Source organism: Trachymyrmex septentrionalis, unplaced genomic scaffold (genome assembly GCF_001594115.1).
Source record: "Trachymyrmex septentrionalis isolate Tsep2-gDNA-1 unplaced genomic scaffold, Tsep1.0 scaffold87, whole genome shotgun sequence".
In the NCBI taxonomy this organism is placed as follows: domain Eukaryota; kingdom Metazoa; phylum Arthropoda; class Insecta; order Hymenoptera; family Formicidae; genus Trachymyrmex; species Trachymyrmex septentrionalis.
Genome location: NW_017306059.1, coordinates 2,108,237 through 2,123,408, shown reverse-complemented (window position 1 = coordinate 2,123,408; position 15,172 = coordinate 2,108,237). Strand labels below are relative to the sequence as shown.

Here is a 15,172-nt window from a genome sequence, read left to right as displayed (position 1 = left end):
TTTCTATATTTTTGTTCTTAGAATGTCCTTGAGATATACAAGCAGCTGCCAAACGTTATCCTGCTGGAGGAAAATCCATATAAATTATTAACCCATTTAGATTGTTTATGGGCCATCGATGCTAAAACTCTATTATATGATCGTTTAATAAAACTACTTCAAGGATTTGACAATCAGGAGCGAACAATTGATGATGAATTTATCTATTTCTAATATTTTCTTGTTAAAAACAGTTATTTATATATGTTTTTTATTATATAATATTTATATATATATATATTTTTTTTTATTATGTTATTTCATCGAATTCATAATCTCAAATTGGCTATTTGCAGCAGCAAAGTTTAATTAAATAAAACGGAATTTGGATCCTCATTGTCGAGCTGCTTTACATGCCTCAGAACATCTTTCTTTGTAATTACACCAAGTAGTCGCCTGCATGAGAGAGAGAAAAAACCTCGATATTAATTTATAAATAAACTTAAAGATTATTTGAATACAAGAGATTTATATACGTACCCATTATGTGTCACTAGAGTTTGTCGTAATCCCAATTTTCGGAACATATCGACTACAGTTTCCATAGGAGTTTGATCTGTGATGGTGATAGGGGCCATATCCAATATTTTTTTTAATTTCAAAGGCGGAGGCGAATGACTTTGAATATTGTTTCCGTTAGTAAAAATAACTAACGATTGTCTGCTAATATCTTCGATCATTCTTTTGGCATTAGCAATGGCAAGGTTGAGGTCCCGTCGTAAAACAAAACCAACGAGATATTGAGATTCTTTAGAGACTATTACAGGAAAACCATTATGCTCCGTTTCTTTAAGCAAATTCTCTACATCTTCAACTGTCATCGAATCTTGAGTAAGAACATGAAGAGCTTCGTTTCGCCTAAAAATTAAGAATAGATACACATATGTGCATGTATGCAGAATCTTAAAATATATGCATGTATGTATATCTTTTGCTTACTTGGGTTGCATGACATCTGCTGCCAGAGTTGTATGCTGAAACTCATCCTTGCTATCCAGAAACGGATATCCGTTTAAACCAATATGAGCATCATAGATACCTTGTTTCCCGAGAGCATCGCCGACCCATTTACTCGCCATAGCTGCAGCCATTAAAGGTACAATATATCGTACGCCGCCTGTTAATTCAAACATAATGACGACTAAAGAAACCGTCATTCTAGTTACACCCCCAAGGACAGCAGCAGCTCCGACCATCGCGTACAGTCCAGGTGTTATACAGTCAACACCCATAGAACACTCCTCGCTGAACATCCATATGTGAGGATAATTATAAGCAAGTTGTTCCATTCCTATTCCCACAATACGACCCATTATCGCTCCCAGACAGAGAGAAGGAATAAACAAACCGCAGGGAACTTTCATGCCGAATGTGAATATTGTCATAATGAGTTTTAATATCAGTGCCAATACAAGTAGCCATATAGCTTTGTAGACTCCTGGGCCAGCTGCAGCAATCTCGATTGCAGATTTCACAGCAGTGAAGTTTCTATTGTAATCGCTGTTGAGCAGAAAATATTTCTTGAATAATTTAAATATATTCAATAATATACATGTTAGTTTTATAGATTTTATACCATACTGATAAAAATTAATTATAGGCAATTATTAAATTTGCATATTTTAGTAATTTATAGTTAAGTTATAAATGATATCTTCAGATAAAATAGTGAAATCTTAGCGTATTTACTAACCATAACATATCCGCGTTTGATACACCGCATTGGCTAAATAATAAGTAAATGAGTTGACTGGTGTTCATCCTTGTGTATGGATTGGGATAGCCAATTACTGCTGTTACTACTGTTACAATTAATACTTCAGTAACAGGATATTGTCCCAATTTGGAAGTTTTACGATATCGGCACCAAAATAAATTTGCTTTGATAAATAACGTTGCTATTACTCCCTATCGAAAATTTGTTTTTATAAATATATACTTTTAATAAATTTAATAACATGTAATATGAAATAAAAATTACGTACTCCAAATATACCAAGCATGACGAAAGGAATCAATTCGAAAAATATCCAAGGTTTATTATATTCTACGTAAAATAATACTGAATGCTCATTTCCAAATGGATTTATGGAACGTAGTACAAAAGCAGCTATCAAAGCACAGAAGAACGATCGCCATAAAGTTTTTAATGGAAAATAATAGCTGACCTAAAACAAATACATAATTTTTACAGCCTTTCAAAATATGGGTTACATATTTAGGATATTTTTTTCTTTTTGACATTTTTGAACTTTAAATTAGACTTTGATTAGAAACATAGATATTAAAAAATATTCTACATATTTTGCTAGAATATTCTTAGCTTTAACAAGTATTGAGACTTGCTTTTTGAAATATATTTAATTTTCAAATAATACCTCTTCCAAGCTAAATAGAACACCGCCAATCGGGGCTCCAAAAGCGACGGAAACTCCTGCCGCGGCCGCAGCAGATAAAATTTCTCTCTTTTTCGCTTCATTCCTACCATATTTTGGAAATAGATAAGAAAATATATTCCCTATACAACATGCAATGTGTACCATGGGACCTTCCTTTCCCAAACTTAAACCCGCTGATACGGAAAGAATCAGACCTACTGACTTAATAATCAGTGTCCATTTACCGAGATATCCACGGATAATAAAGCCACTCAAAATTGTTTTTATCTGAAAAAATATACGTATGTGAATAGAATGTAAAAGTAAAAAAAAATATTTATTAGATTTGCTTATTATGTATTATCGAATCATATATTTATAATATTTCTAAAAAAGAGCAAAACTTGAAATTTACTTCAGGTATTCCAGAGCCACAAGCATACGGAGCAAACATTCGCACTAGAGATGCAGAAAGTGCTGCAAACAGAAGCGCCCATGCTGCATAAAATAAATATGATATTGTATAAGGCCCTGCCCCTTCTTTTGCCTGATATAATACTTCGGGCCACGTCAACCACTGCGAAAAAGATATTATATTATTAATTATATTGAGAAAAAATTTAATACATAGCCTTCGGAAGTATAATAAATTTGTGAGCTATAATAAAGAAAGAGTCATATATGTACCTGTGTGCAGTTTCCACCATCAAACGTAGTCTCATTATAGCTCCAACAACATTGCTCTTTATTTAACCAAAAAGCTTGGGGACAGATACCGAATTTAAGATCTGTCATCCAGGAAGCGCCAATATCTATAACACCAGCCGCCACTCCCGTGAAAAGTCCGACTAGTAAAACGCATAGCCATCCCGACCATGCGTCATGAGCTCCTTTTATCAAACCCCAGATAGAATCGTGCTTCTTTTTCACGATATAACGATGCCGCATTCGATCTCGCGCAATATCCCGTTGCCAATCGATAGTATGAAAATCATCATACTGTCCAATACCAGGTATGTCATCAGAGTCAACTGAAACTAATAAATTTTAAAATTTCATAATAACAATAAATTATTTTGTAATGCTTTTGATACAATTTTTGAGAATTGCATTTTTAATCATTGCTGTATATGTATAAAAAAGTTTAATAATCACATAGCAAAAGAATATTGTATATATGTAAGACAAAAACTAGTAATTTTATTTTTTATACAATTAGTAATAATAAATATAATAATCAGAATACTCTGTATCGTTTTCTTCTACTTTCAATTTATTTATAAAATTCGATATATATTACGTATAAGATTTTAAAGCAAAACGAAAAAAAACATTTTAGCATATTATTTTAATTTTTATCTTTTTCAGTGTATATACTTAAACTTTAGTGTCTTAACTTATACTTATTTATACACATATATACACATTAATTACTGTTATAAGCATGACAAAATTTCACACATATGTAGAAATACATATAAATATTTACAACATACATATATTTTTTCATTTTTATTAATAAATTGTAAAATAATTTATAAAAAAGTAAAAAATATCTTTAAAGTATTGAATAAGTTTTTGAAAATATTTCTGTATAATTAAAAATATATTTTATTTTAATTATACATTATTAGAATTTAGAAAACACACATAAATATACATTAGTAGTCTATTAAAGTTATTTAAAATCATAATAAATGTAAGCATTTAAGAATATAAAGCTCCATTATAACAGTATAAATACTTTATTAGCTTGAAAAAAAATTTTATTTGAATATATAGGTTTAAAATCGATATATTAACTTGTCTTTTAAAACTATATCTATATACAGTTTTGTCTTTTTTTAAATTAATTAAGTTGACATTAGAATGGCAATTATTTGTGTTAACTTACACATTTTGCCACAAGTACAAATAAATTTGGCTCAATTGTTTAACCAGTATCACTCAGGATAAACTTCGAATCAGATGAGCAGACAAACAGATAAGTTGAACAGATCAATAGAGGTCTCAGAAATTTTCTTCAGCAGGAAGGAATAATTTAAAATGATATTTCAAGCTAGGATACAAATTAGGTATCAATAGATATGAGACTACTAAATTCCAAGGTTATACAAATGGATTTACGCTTAACTTGGTAAAATTTCTTCTATATTTCTTTATAATGCTCGCTAAAAATAAATAAAAGCTGTACGTAACATTATTTATGGAACTAGATAATGCATGCATGAAATCAAACAAAATAACTTAAATGACTTACGATGGGAAGATGCATCGTCGATGCGAACGCAATCTGATAACACGTTATTATCTGAATGAGATGTGTGATGATTGATGTCCAACATGTCGTCGTCGCTACTTAGATTTGTTTCGCGTCTTATAGTTCCAGTTCGTAGTCGTACATCCTCTGTAATATCACCATACTTTATATTCTGAAAATACAAGATTTACATGCTAATATTATCTACTTTTATAATTTAGCTTAGAGATCAGTCATTTTAGTACAAAATAAAGATACATTAAACCAAATTTATATTAATAAAGATAAAATACATAATTTTCTAATATTCCTGACAAATTTTAGAGTATGCAAGTATATGAAATGTTAATACACATAAGAAACATATGATAGTCTATGAGACCATTAAGGAAATAAAGATTATACATTTTACAAAAATATATTAATCTAAGTACAACAAAAATAATATGTAAGGCAAGAAGATGCAGATTGAAACAGCATACCTTTGCATCAACTGAATGATATGTTGTAACGGCATTTGCATTTGAATGAGGAATTGCCGAATTCAAAGATGATGTACCTTTCAATGGAAACCTCTCCATGGCATCATGATAATCTGATTTTACACAAGTAAAATATTACTTTGCCGTCTCAAAATGGAATGTAAAGATTCGTTATCAAGATTCTAGATGACAGAGAGAAAACGAAAGCCACAATGCCATACATGGTACTAAATATTCTATACAAGCACATCATTAATATGTGGCTTAATCGGCTTTGCCATAATCCTCTTTAATCCTTCAAATGGATGCTATGTAATATAATTTGAATAATATATTCATGGTACAAATTACAGATATTTTATTCATTATAGATTCTACCAGTGTACCATACGTTGTGAACAAATGTTATACAGCTAGAAATTTGACGTAAGAGAAATATCGTTTTTTTCTCAAATTATATCTTTGTCAAACATTATCTTTGTGATTTGCATCTTCTTGTTCAAAAAGAAAAGATTTGTTAAAAAACATCAATTACACACACCATGCCAAAATGATATTAGAAACTGAAATCATTCCTAGAAACAGCTTTCGAAATGAATATAAAAAAACGCATAAAACACAGGACAATGCACTTGGGACACCATATGATAACTTTTTCTCCCCTTATAAAGCGTGCACGTAACGAATTTTCCCTTGCGGATGAATTAAGCACGGAAAAATATGCTAACGTAGTTATCATGTTTAAAACTGCGTATTTTCGAGCTTACTTCGAAGCTTCTTTACATGACGTTTCATTCCTCAGGAGAGATGAGGTTACCTTCCCAAATTACTTCATGCGCATCGAATGTTCGAGAACTTACCATTTTTAAGGAAAAACGTCGTGTTTTATCTACAAACACCAATCATTATGCCATGTTTTAGATTAGATTGTATAAGATTAAGTTGACAGTTCAATGACAATAAGAACTCTGTCGAATCAGTCCACTATCACGTATAGACCTCCTTACACAGTTCTTGCGGAGCGGAATCAAAAGGTAACAAGACAGGATAGAAAGCGAGCTCATTTCAGTACTACAGCTGCTCACTAGGCGGCTAATAACGAATTCAATTGGACAATAGCAGAAACTGAACAGTCTAAGAACTATCCCGACATTCTACGTAGAATCGTCGAAATTGTCCGTACATTAGCGCCAGTACATATATTTTCGATTTAGCAACTACATAGCTACGTATTGGCAATAAAATCACGGTATCGTAAACAAATGTGGGGCGAGTCCGTACTAAATTGTAATGTTAAATTACATGCATTATAGGATTGTTTTTTAAAAAGTATAATATAAATTATAATTGTTTTATTGTTTTATAAGATCAAATTTTTTTTTCATAGTCTTCGATGGTCATCCTTTAGTCTAATTTTTATTTTTAGAAAGAATATAATTTCCATATTCAGAACGCGCTTTCAATGATAAATATATATTAACTATGTGTTACATATGCGCTAATATCGTAAAAGCGCATTCTGAATACGTGCAGGATTCTCCATCTTCACGAAACGCACGACTTCAAATTCCGAAAAAGACTGAAAATTTTTTGCGCGTAGCATTTATATATCTTTTCCGAAAGCTAACGCGCTCCAATGAGCGCTCGGATATAACGCTCGCAGCAAGACTTGCGCTCATTGGCTGACTTGAGAGTGGTGGGGTTCGAGGTTCCGCGACTCCTATAAATACCGTGTAACGCGTGCTCTCGCGTTTTTACGACTTTGCGACTCCAAGGAGTAGGATCGCGTCCTATAATATTACGTTGAAACATCTCGCACTCCTGGCTTCGAGTAAATCATACATCTTCCCTCCAGAAGTATCCTAGTTCCTGCAGAGAATAATAAAACGACGGAAAACGGGCTCGAAAGGATCGCGCGTTCAAATTATATTAACAAGGTAACATAAGTATTGTCAAATTGATATTTTCACACGCGATGCGAGGAATGTTTAAGAACCGATCGCGGGATCGCTTTTAGTTCTTGAACAGTTTTCAAATATCTTACGTGTTAAATAAGATATTTAATGTTATTAATATATATGTAATTATTAATATCGCTGTTTTCACGAGCATGAATTTTCTGTAATACTTTAAATATCGCGTAATGTAGATTTAATAGGACTAGTACACTGATTGTTGTCGGCCGAAAGTATTTTTCGCAATATATTCGTTCAGTAGAATCAAAAGCAATACGCCGCGTTAATTTTGATGCGTGAAGTTCACCGCGCGTGAAAAACGACGCCATCTTGATCAAATCGCGACGGACACGGGACGGATAAGACAAGTGACAGGTGACAAGTGACAGTCTCGTTTCGTCCGTCGATGTCGATACATATTCACCGCGATTAAGATGGTGAAGTGGCGTCGTTTTTTGCGCGCGGTTAACTTTGTTTCATCAAAATTAACGTGGCGTACTGCTTTTGATTCTACGGAACGAGTATTATAAAAAATACTTTCGGCGTGGCGTTTAATTGGTAAAAAACTTACATTATCATTGTACTTTTCTCATTGCAATATTCAACTGACGCGGAACATCAATTTGGCGCTTATATATTACTAATAATTATTAAAATGCGTATCTCAATATTTGTCCGACTGAAAGTGTATTGTGCGAATAATTGGCAAAGCAACTTATCACGAATGCTACGAATATATAGTTATGGTATATGCCTGTTCTATTACAATGTAATGCATGTATATACTATTTATAGTTCGAAATGCAGAAAACGTATAAACACAAAGTTAAGAGTGAGACGCGTAGCGTCGTCGTCGCTCCGCGTCACTTGTGAAGTTGTTCGCGGTCCGCGCGAAAACGAAACTTTCTCGCTATCTTAACGCATTCACGTTTCATTTGTAGGACACGACAGCTCGGGATAGATTAGCTCCGGATGAGATGGCGTCGGTACTGATTTAATAGGTAAGTGAAACTTACATTTATTTAGCGACTTTTTTATTCTTTCACTGAAATATTGTATAATAGATTTCGATAATCATGCGCTAATTCGATCGGATGCGCATTTCGCAGTACTTGTTCAATTGAAAATGTAACATCGCCGCAGCGACGCGTTACCGCTGTGTCGCATCGCTTTTGATATCAAATTAATCGCGTAGAAAACGAATCTCTTTATCATCTTACAATTAAATGCGTTTTATTTATGAAATATCGCGGATATCAAACGTGTCGTAATTTATGCTCTGATTTTGTCCACTATCGTAAATATGATTAAATACGCGTTAAGTGTGATTAATATCGAAACTATTAAATAAAATATGATAAAGACGTACAATTGTTATTGTAGTAAATTGTAATCACAGTTAATTGTAATTAGTAATTTATTTGTTTTTGCAAACAGATGTAGCACGAAGAAATAGCAATACACAAAAGAACAAATGAAATAAAAGCCGGGGCGATGACAGGGATGACGGCGAAAGAATCGTGAGGTAAGCATTTTATAATTAATTAATTTTATTATTTACTATTGATGAAAATAATTATTTATATATCTAGTACAGCATTTTAGATTTATGTAATTGCGTACTGCATAACATGTTATATTATACTATCAAATAAATAAGATATTTTATATTGTATTATTTTTTAAGATTTTTAAAAATATTTAGTAAAATATTTATAATTGTGAACAAATATATATAAATATTTCAAAATATTTAAGATATTTATAATTAATATAAAATTTATTTTTTAACTAAATTTTATATCAAAAAGATCGAATCATTTCAAATCACAACTAAGAAAGAGAGAGAGATTACTTATATACATAAACTTGATCAATAAAATTGTTCTTCAATATTTATATATTTATATATTTATTTTAGACATTATATTTATTTGAATTATATTTATATTACAGATTAGAGTGTTGTAAGACGATACTACAATTCCGCTATTCCGTATCATGTGTGAGTGCAACCAAAAAATAAGAGGATCCGTTAACTTGTAAGGAGGAAACATAGGAAAGGCATTGGTTGTCGGTGGAGGAACTTTGTGGTAAGCATTATTGTTTACTTACAATAAAATTAGCCCTTCCTTCTCTCTCATTTATTCGGATTATTTTATTTCAATTTAAAAATAATTAGAGAAAATAATTCAATATTAAAAAAGTTCATTTTCATGAAGATATTTTTTTAACAATGAACTATTTCAGTATTTGATTGAAAAGTGAATAACAAATTCTGTGCGCATAAGAAATATCTTATAAATCATTGATTATTTTAAGCGTTATTTTAATTTATAATTCATCCTTGTATGTTACAGAATCATCATAGCTATATGGCCGATAACTCTATTAGTACTCATCGATCGGTGAGTGATAAAATATTTTATTAATGAGGTAATGAATCTTGAAAATTGTATTAGATATAAGTTTATATATCACATTGTTACAATCGTATCACACGAGTGAATATCGAATATAACTTCATGGATTCATTGCCTTAAAATGAAAAAATTATAAAACATTGTGACAAATATTTAATCTTGGATTCCTTTTAATTATTTATGACTTTGATACGGAAAAAATTTGCATTTCAAAAATTTTGCTGAAATATCTAAAAATTTAGATAGATACAGATTTGAAAATAATTACGTTGTACTATCAAAATAATTTTATATAGAAAATTTAATCATAAAATATAGACTGTAAAAAAGCAAAGCTATACAAAATTTTGATATTTTAGCTCCTTTTATTTATTTAGCTTAATTTTTAGATATTTTATCAAAATCATTCTTTCTGTGTACTGCTATGCTTAAAATTGCACCCGTACAGGTACGAAAATAGATAAAAAAAAAAAAGGAAATAAAATTTATTAATGTTTATTCAATAAAAATAATTTTAATACAAAATAAAAATTCGAAATTAAATCTTATTGATATAGATAACTATTATTTATATTCAATATATTAAAATTAAAGAGATGTTTAAATATGAAAAGATACTAAAGTTAAATTCCTCCTTTTCTGTGGAAATATAAAAAACAAAAATCAAACTAGTAATATATAAAATTAGAGCATAATAAAAAATGTTAATAGTTTCATATATACATATATGGAAATATATATTATTAAAATAATTAGACTTTTGTTAAATTAAAATTATTGAAATAAACACAAAATAAGAAAGAAATAAAATAGAATTACAAAATCATAAAACAAAATATTGAAAATTTATAAAGTTTTTCTAAAGATTTGATAAACATTAGCAATATGTAAAATAAAAATAAAGAATTATATTTTGTTAGGAAAAAATTGATTAAATTATAGATAGGAATATTTTTCTTTCTCCTAATCCCCCTTCTTAATACTTCTCCAAGATTAAATATTTTATAAATTGGTGCAAAATAACAATATATATAATACATATACATAATATACATATATTTGTATATTGATATTTTCTAATTATTATGTGAAATATAAATACTTCCTTATAAAAATAAGAAATATTACAATTAAATTATTTTAATTAGTTTAAGTGTAATGTATTTGAGTTATTATATATTTGCATATAAACACGTTGTTACATATGAATATAAATAGATAATTTTAACTTTTATAGAGCGCCAATTTTAATACAATGCTTTGTAGTTTATTCATCAGATTGATTGGCAAATTGATTTTACAACAAACAAAATAAAATAATGTGATTTGAGATCCTAGAAATATTTACATAGCAGAAATTTTTTAAATTATTATAATGTTGATATTAAAATTTTCTTATAAAAAAACAGATATTTCATATTTATAATTAATGTATACTTTTAAAATATATAGATGCAAATAATTTTCAAGACATAAATAAATAATAATAATATAATAAAGAAATATGTACATGGAAAAACACAGCTATAAGCGTTGATATAACGCGATAAAACACACAATATATAAATATTTTATAATTATTACTGAAATTTAGTATCTTCTTAGATTTCACGTCATTATTTCTTATTTGATACGCGATTAAAAAAGATACCATTAGAGATTTTCGGGTATCGATAAACCGACGGAAATTAAATTGAACAAATTAGAAAAAAAATTATTAATACATATATCATAGATCTATTTTGTCATAGAAAAAAAAGAAAAAAATGTTCTTCAAACCTACTATAATTCTTACACTGCTTTGAGTACGCATAACTTTTAAAATTTGTTCACTTGCTCACATTACTGAGTACGGAAGATATTGTAGCTGTGAAATGCATTTTATTATGAAAAACCAATAAATATTCGCGGAAGAAGAGAAGAAATAGTAATATAAAAACGAAAAGAGGAAAAAGAATTGCAAAAGAATAATAACGAACATACATTTTATTAATAAACATTTTCCATATTGCATAATACTCGTTATCGAAGTGTTATGCAATATAGAATATGTAAAATAATGAATAGATTCTTTTCTTTTCGATTATCAAATCAGATATATCCGATGTAATGCCTGTTCAATTCAAGATAGATATAAATAGATTTTTTGCATCGATGAATATATTCATACAAAATATTTCTATTCGATATCGACAGCTTAGCACACATTCAATGTACCTTTGAAAGAATTCCCTTAATTTCTATTACAAACATTTCTTCTTTTATTTCCTTTTTGTGTAATACTCCTTTCATCACAGCTCTCGTAATCTGTTTTATGCGAAAGATTTCAATGATTTTTGATAAATTATTTCATACCTTTGTTACAGTTTTTTATAATCTAAACATAAAAAAACAGTAAACATATATATAACAACAATGCTATAACTTCACAGTTAATATAGGATTTAACGAAGTAATTTGGACAAGTTAATGGAAATTTTGAAATTGTGTAAAAGATTGATATCACAGATTGTATTTAATTATTCACACAAAACAGATACTATTGCATCAATAGTACATGATCCGCATATTGATCTGAATACACTATGCAATCTCAATCTTTTATACAATTTTAAAATTTCTGTTACTTTATCCAAATTATCACGCTGTAAACTAACCATAACGTAAATGTGTTACACTATTATAATCACAATATTAAGTATTATGACATCGATATTATAATATCATTAATTAATGTATACTAACATTATGACTAATCATAAGTATAACTTTTTGATGCGTTGCGGTAAAAAGGAGCAGCATAAATAATAAATTTTAAAACAAGCATTCAATTATTCAAGTATGTTGAAAGGATCATTGTTAAATACACTTTCACACTGTCCTTTTTGAATCTCTCTTTTGTAGCATTTCCACCATCCTCAACTCTTTCAATATCTTATTCCTTCCGTAAATTTTCTTAAATTTTTCGTGTGTCCTTTAAATTTTTGTTGCAGCTTTCTCATGGCACGTGCAATAAATGGTGCGTTTCTTCAGAAACATTTCCGGGTCTTACTCGAAATTTGTAGAAATTCGGGATACGGTCCGCGTAGTAAGATCGTTGCAATACGTGCCCAATTCTCGCCACGTTTACCGGTCTGTCGAGCTTGTCTCGTAAGACTAACGTCTAGGAAGCCGATAAGCCGAATTAACCACAATTTTTGCACGAGGGATGCGGGCAATAGCGCCCCAGAAAGTGGATTGCCTCGCGTCGCGTCTACCAGCCATGTGATTTATGCACTTGTTGTGACACATTATTGTGGATTCTCAGTATTGTGGTTATGAAAGCCTCGTCGACGTTAGACGCGCGTTAAACGTGATACGAGAAGCCGGTCGTTTTCGCAACGATCTCACTGTTGGTCTCGCATCCGTCGCGTCGAACGTAAGCTAATCGCTACTTTGCTTGTCGCTCAATCCGCACTTTTGTTTTGCATGTGCCACGAAAGAACTGCAGCAAAGACAAGTAATTTGCAACAAGTTGATAAGATTTTACCTGTATGAAATGCGATATTAGAGGTTTATTGCAGAATTAGGATCGTAGAATTTTTTAGATCGGTTATATGTGGTAACCAATTTTTTATAATAATTTTTTTCAAAGACAAAAAATTATTTTGATCGCCGTCATTAGTTAAAGTCATTGCTACTGGGTAACTGAATTTAACATCAAGATTTGGTTTAAATTTTATGTTTTCAATAAAAACTGTTGATTTTCAGCGATGCAATAATGAAACGACCCATCATGAAATTGTTATTACTACGTTTTTTTATTTATATTTTTTTAAGATTTAAAAAATATAATTTTTGTATTACTATTAAATTCTTTTTTCATGCTATTTAAATTTTTTTACAATTTGTTTTTGTATTGCTATTTCTCTTTGTCTATAGTTTCTTTTATGTTCTTTCTTTATAATCGGTTAATTGATTTTTCATCGCAGTTGAATTACTTACAGCTTATAAGTTTTATTATCACATACGTACACACACACATAGTAATTAATAGTAAATGAATTTGGACATATCTGTGACACAATTTTAAGTGTGATTGTGAATATTATTTATTTATGTACCTCCATGCCGTTATATTCTAATAGGTGTAAAATTTAAATAATTTTTTTTCTTTTTTCTTAAATATTAAAAAATTGTCTGGAAATTTTTTTGTTTAATTTGTTTTACAATATAATATAACGTTTTATTGGTAATATATTATATTATATGAAAGTAACGTTTATTTCTTTGGGATCTCATGTTATTTATTTTATGTATTTTATTTGATTTTGAATATGCATGAGTATGCATGAGTATGCTTTTATATTATTTTACTATAGATTTTTTATCACTTAAGATTTTATAAATTTTATTGATGTCAATTTTTTTATGTAACATATTGTACATATATTTATACAATGTATATATGTATGTTACACAAAAACATTGAAATTTATTATATATATATTGTATATATATATATATACACACGCAGAAAACAAAAAAATATATATACATATACATATAGAAGTTTTTTGATCAGAACGAGAGTATATATAAGTATAATGCGATAAGTAAATTTTTTCTAAACTTAAATATAATTCGAAATTAAAATAATGTGCCACGGAGAAGTTTTGTGCAACTTTTGTGTATTAATTTTTTTAAATTAATTTCTCTTTGTTTTACATTTTTTTTGATACCATCGACCTTCGTGTTTGATTTGAATCAAACGTAATACTGTCAACGATGATGAATCGATTTATTGATGATAAATCGGATAGAGAAGGATTTTTTCTTCTTTTTATGGATTTCTGATCAAAATGCAATCAAACTACAGCCAGGTTCAGTCACTTATTCAAGGTAAGGTATTCAATCTGACCTGAAGAAAGAAGAAGGAACATGATACAAGGAATAAGATAAGTGGTCAATATTGACTATGTGATGTATAAGGTAATGTGTAAAAGTAGTTTGCTTAATTTTCTTCTATTTTCTTGTGTACATTTTCCCTTATATGTACGAAGTTGGGAATATCTTATTTAAATTTTAATTGAACTCATATTGAAACTGTAATTCTTCTCACAAGTCTCGCTCGGGTAGGTTTTAAATATCCTGCTGGATTAACCAACAGAGAATAAGTCGCGTGTCGCGTCGCGGTTTAATTTAATTAAAGATTTTTTTTATTAAGTTAAAATATATGGTATAGGGAGGAAAGTGGATAGAGAAAAATGTAGACAAGTAGAAATGTAGATTGGATTACGGGTAGATAGGAATACTGATTGGTAGGAATACGGGTAGGTAGAAATATGGTTAGGGGACTTAGGATAGGTGGACATAATAATTTTATAAGGTTGATAAGATTTTAAATATATGTATAGACAAAATAATAATTTAAATATAATAGTAATAAACATGATGATATATTTATTATTATTATTTTTATCTTAAATATTAAATGATTTTATATTATTTTAAATATAATAATAATAGGAATAAAATATCTATTTATTGTTGTTATATATTTATAATAATATCAATTAAAAATTATGTTAAAAGAATTTTTAATTTTAAAGGAATTTTTAAAAAGACCCCGGGAAAAAATATTTTATATATAATT

At 29.2% G+C, this 15,172-nt stretch overlaps 1 protein-coding gene and 1 long non-coding RNA gene across 10 annotated transcripts; one reads left to right on the top strand and one right to left on the bottom strand.

The window, feature by feature from the left end:
- Positions 1 to 279: 279 nt before the first annotated feature.
- LOC108755263 (H(+)/Cl(-) exchange transporter 3) lies at positions 280 to 6,235 on the bottom strand. 8 transcript variants are annotated; one of them, XM_018498164.1, is made up of 11 exons: positions 5,927 to 6,006; positions 5,160 to 5,272; positions 4,678 to 4,849; positions 3,105 to 3,448; positions 2,833 to 2,994; positions 2,418 to 2,705; positions 2,025 to 2,207; positions 1,733 to 1,947; positions 979 to 1,539; positions 520 to 897; positions 280 to 435 (listed from the first exon to the last, which is right to left on the bottom strand). In XM_018498164.1, exons 1-11 carry the CDS (start codon positions 5,952 to 5,954, stop codon positions 345 to 347), a joined length of 2,535 nt encoding a protein of 844 aa, XP_018353666.1. In that variant the 5' UTR covers positions 5,955 to 6,006; the 3' UTR covers positions 280 to 344. The 8 variants fall into 8 exon arrangements, with proteins under 8 accessions (XP_018353666.1, XP_018353665.1, XP_018353667.1 ...); XM_018498163.1 differs by having other exon boundaries at positions 3,105 to 3,454; positions 5,927 to 6,005; XM_018498165.1 differs by lacking the exon at positions 5,927 to 6,006 and adding an exon at positions 6,020 to 6,235 and having other exon boundaries at positions 281 to 435; positions 3,105 to 3,454.
- A 717-nt stretch (positions 6,236 to 6,952) lies between these two features.
- Positions 6,953 to 9,174, top strand: LOC108755359. 2 transcript variants are annotated; one of them, XR_001939758.1, is made up of 4 exons: positions 6,953 to 7,096; positions 8,056 to 8,115; positions 8,552 to 8,639; positions 9,071 to 9,174. It is a non-coding gene; the product is annotated as an uncharacterized LOC108755359 (long non-coding RNA). The 2 variants fall into 2 exon arrangements; XR_001939757.1 differs by lacking the exon at positions 6,953 to 7,096 and adding an exon at positions 7,599 to 7,672.
- The last annotated feature ends 5,998 nt before the right edge of the window (positions 9,175 to 15,172 follow it).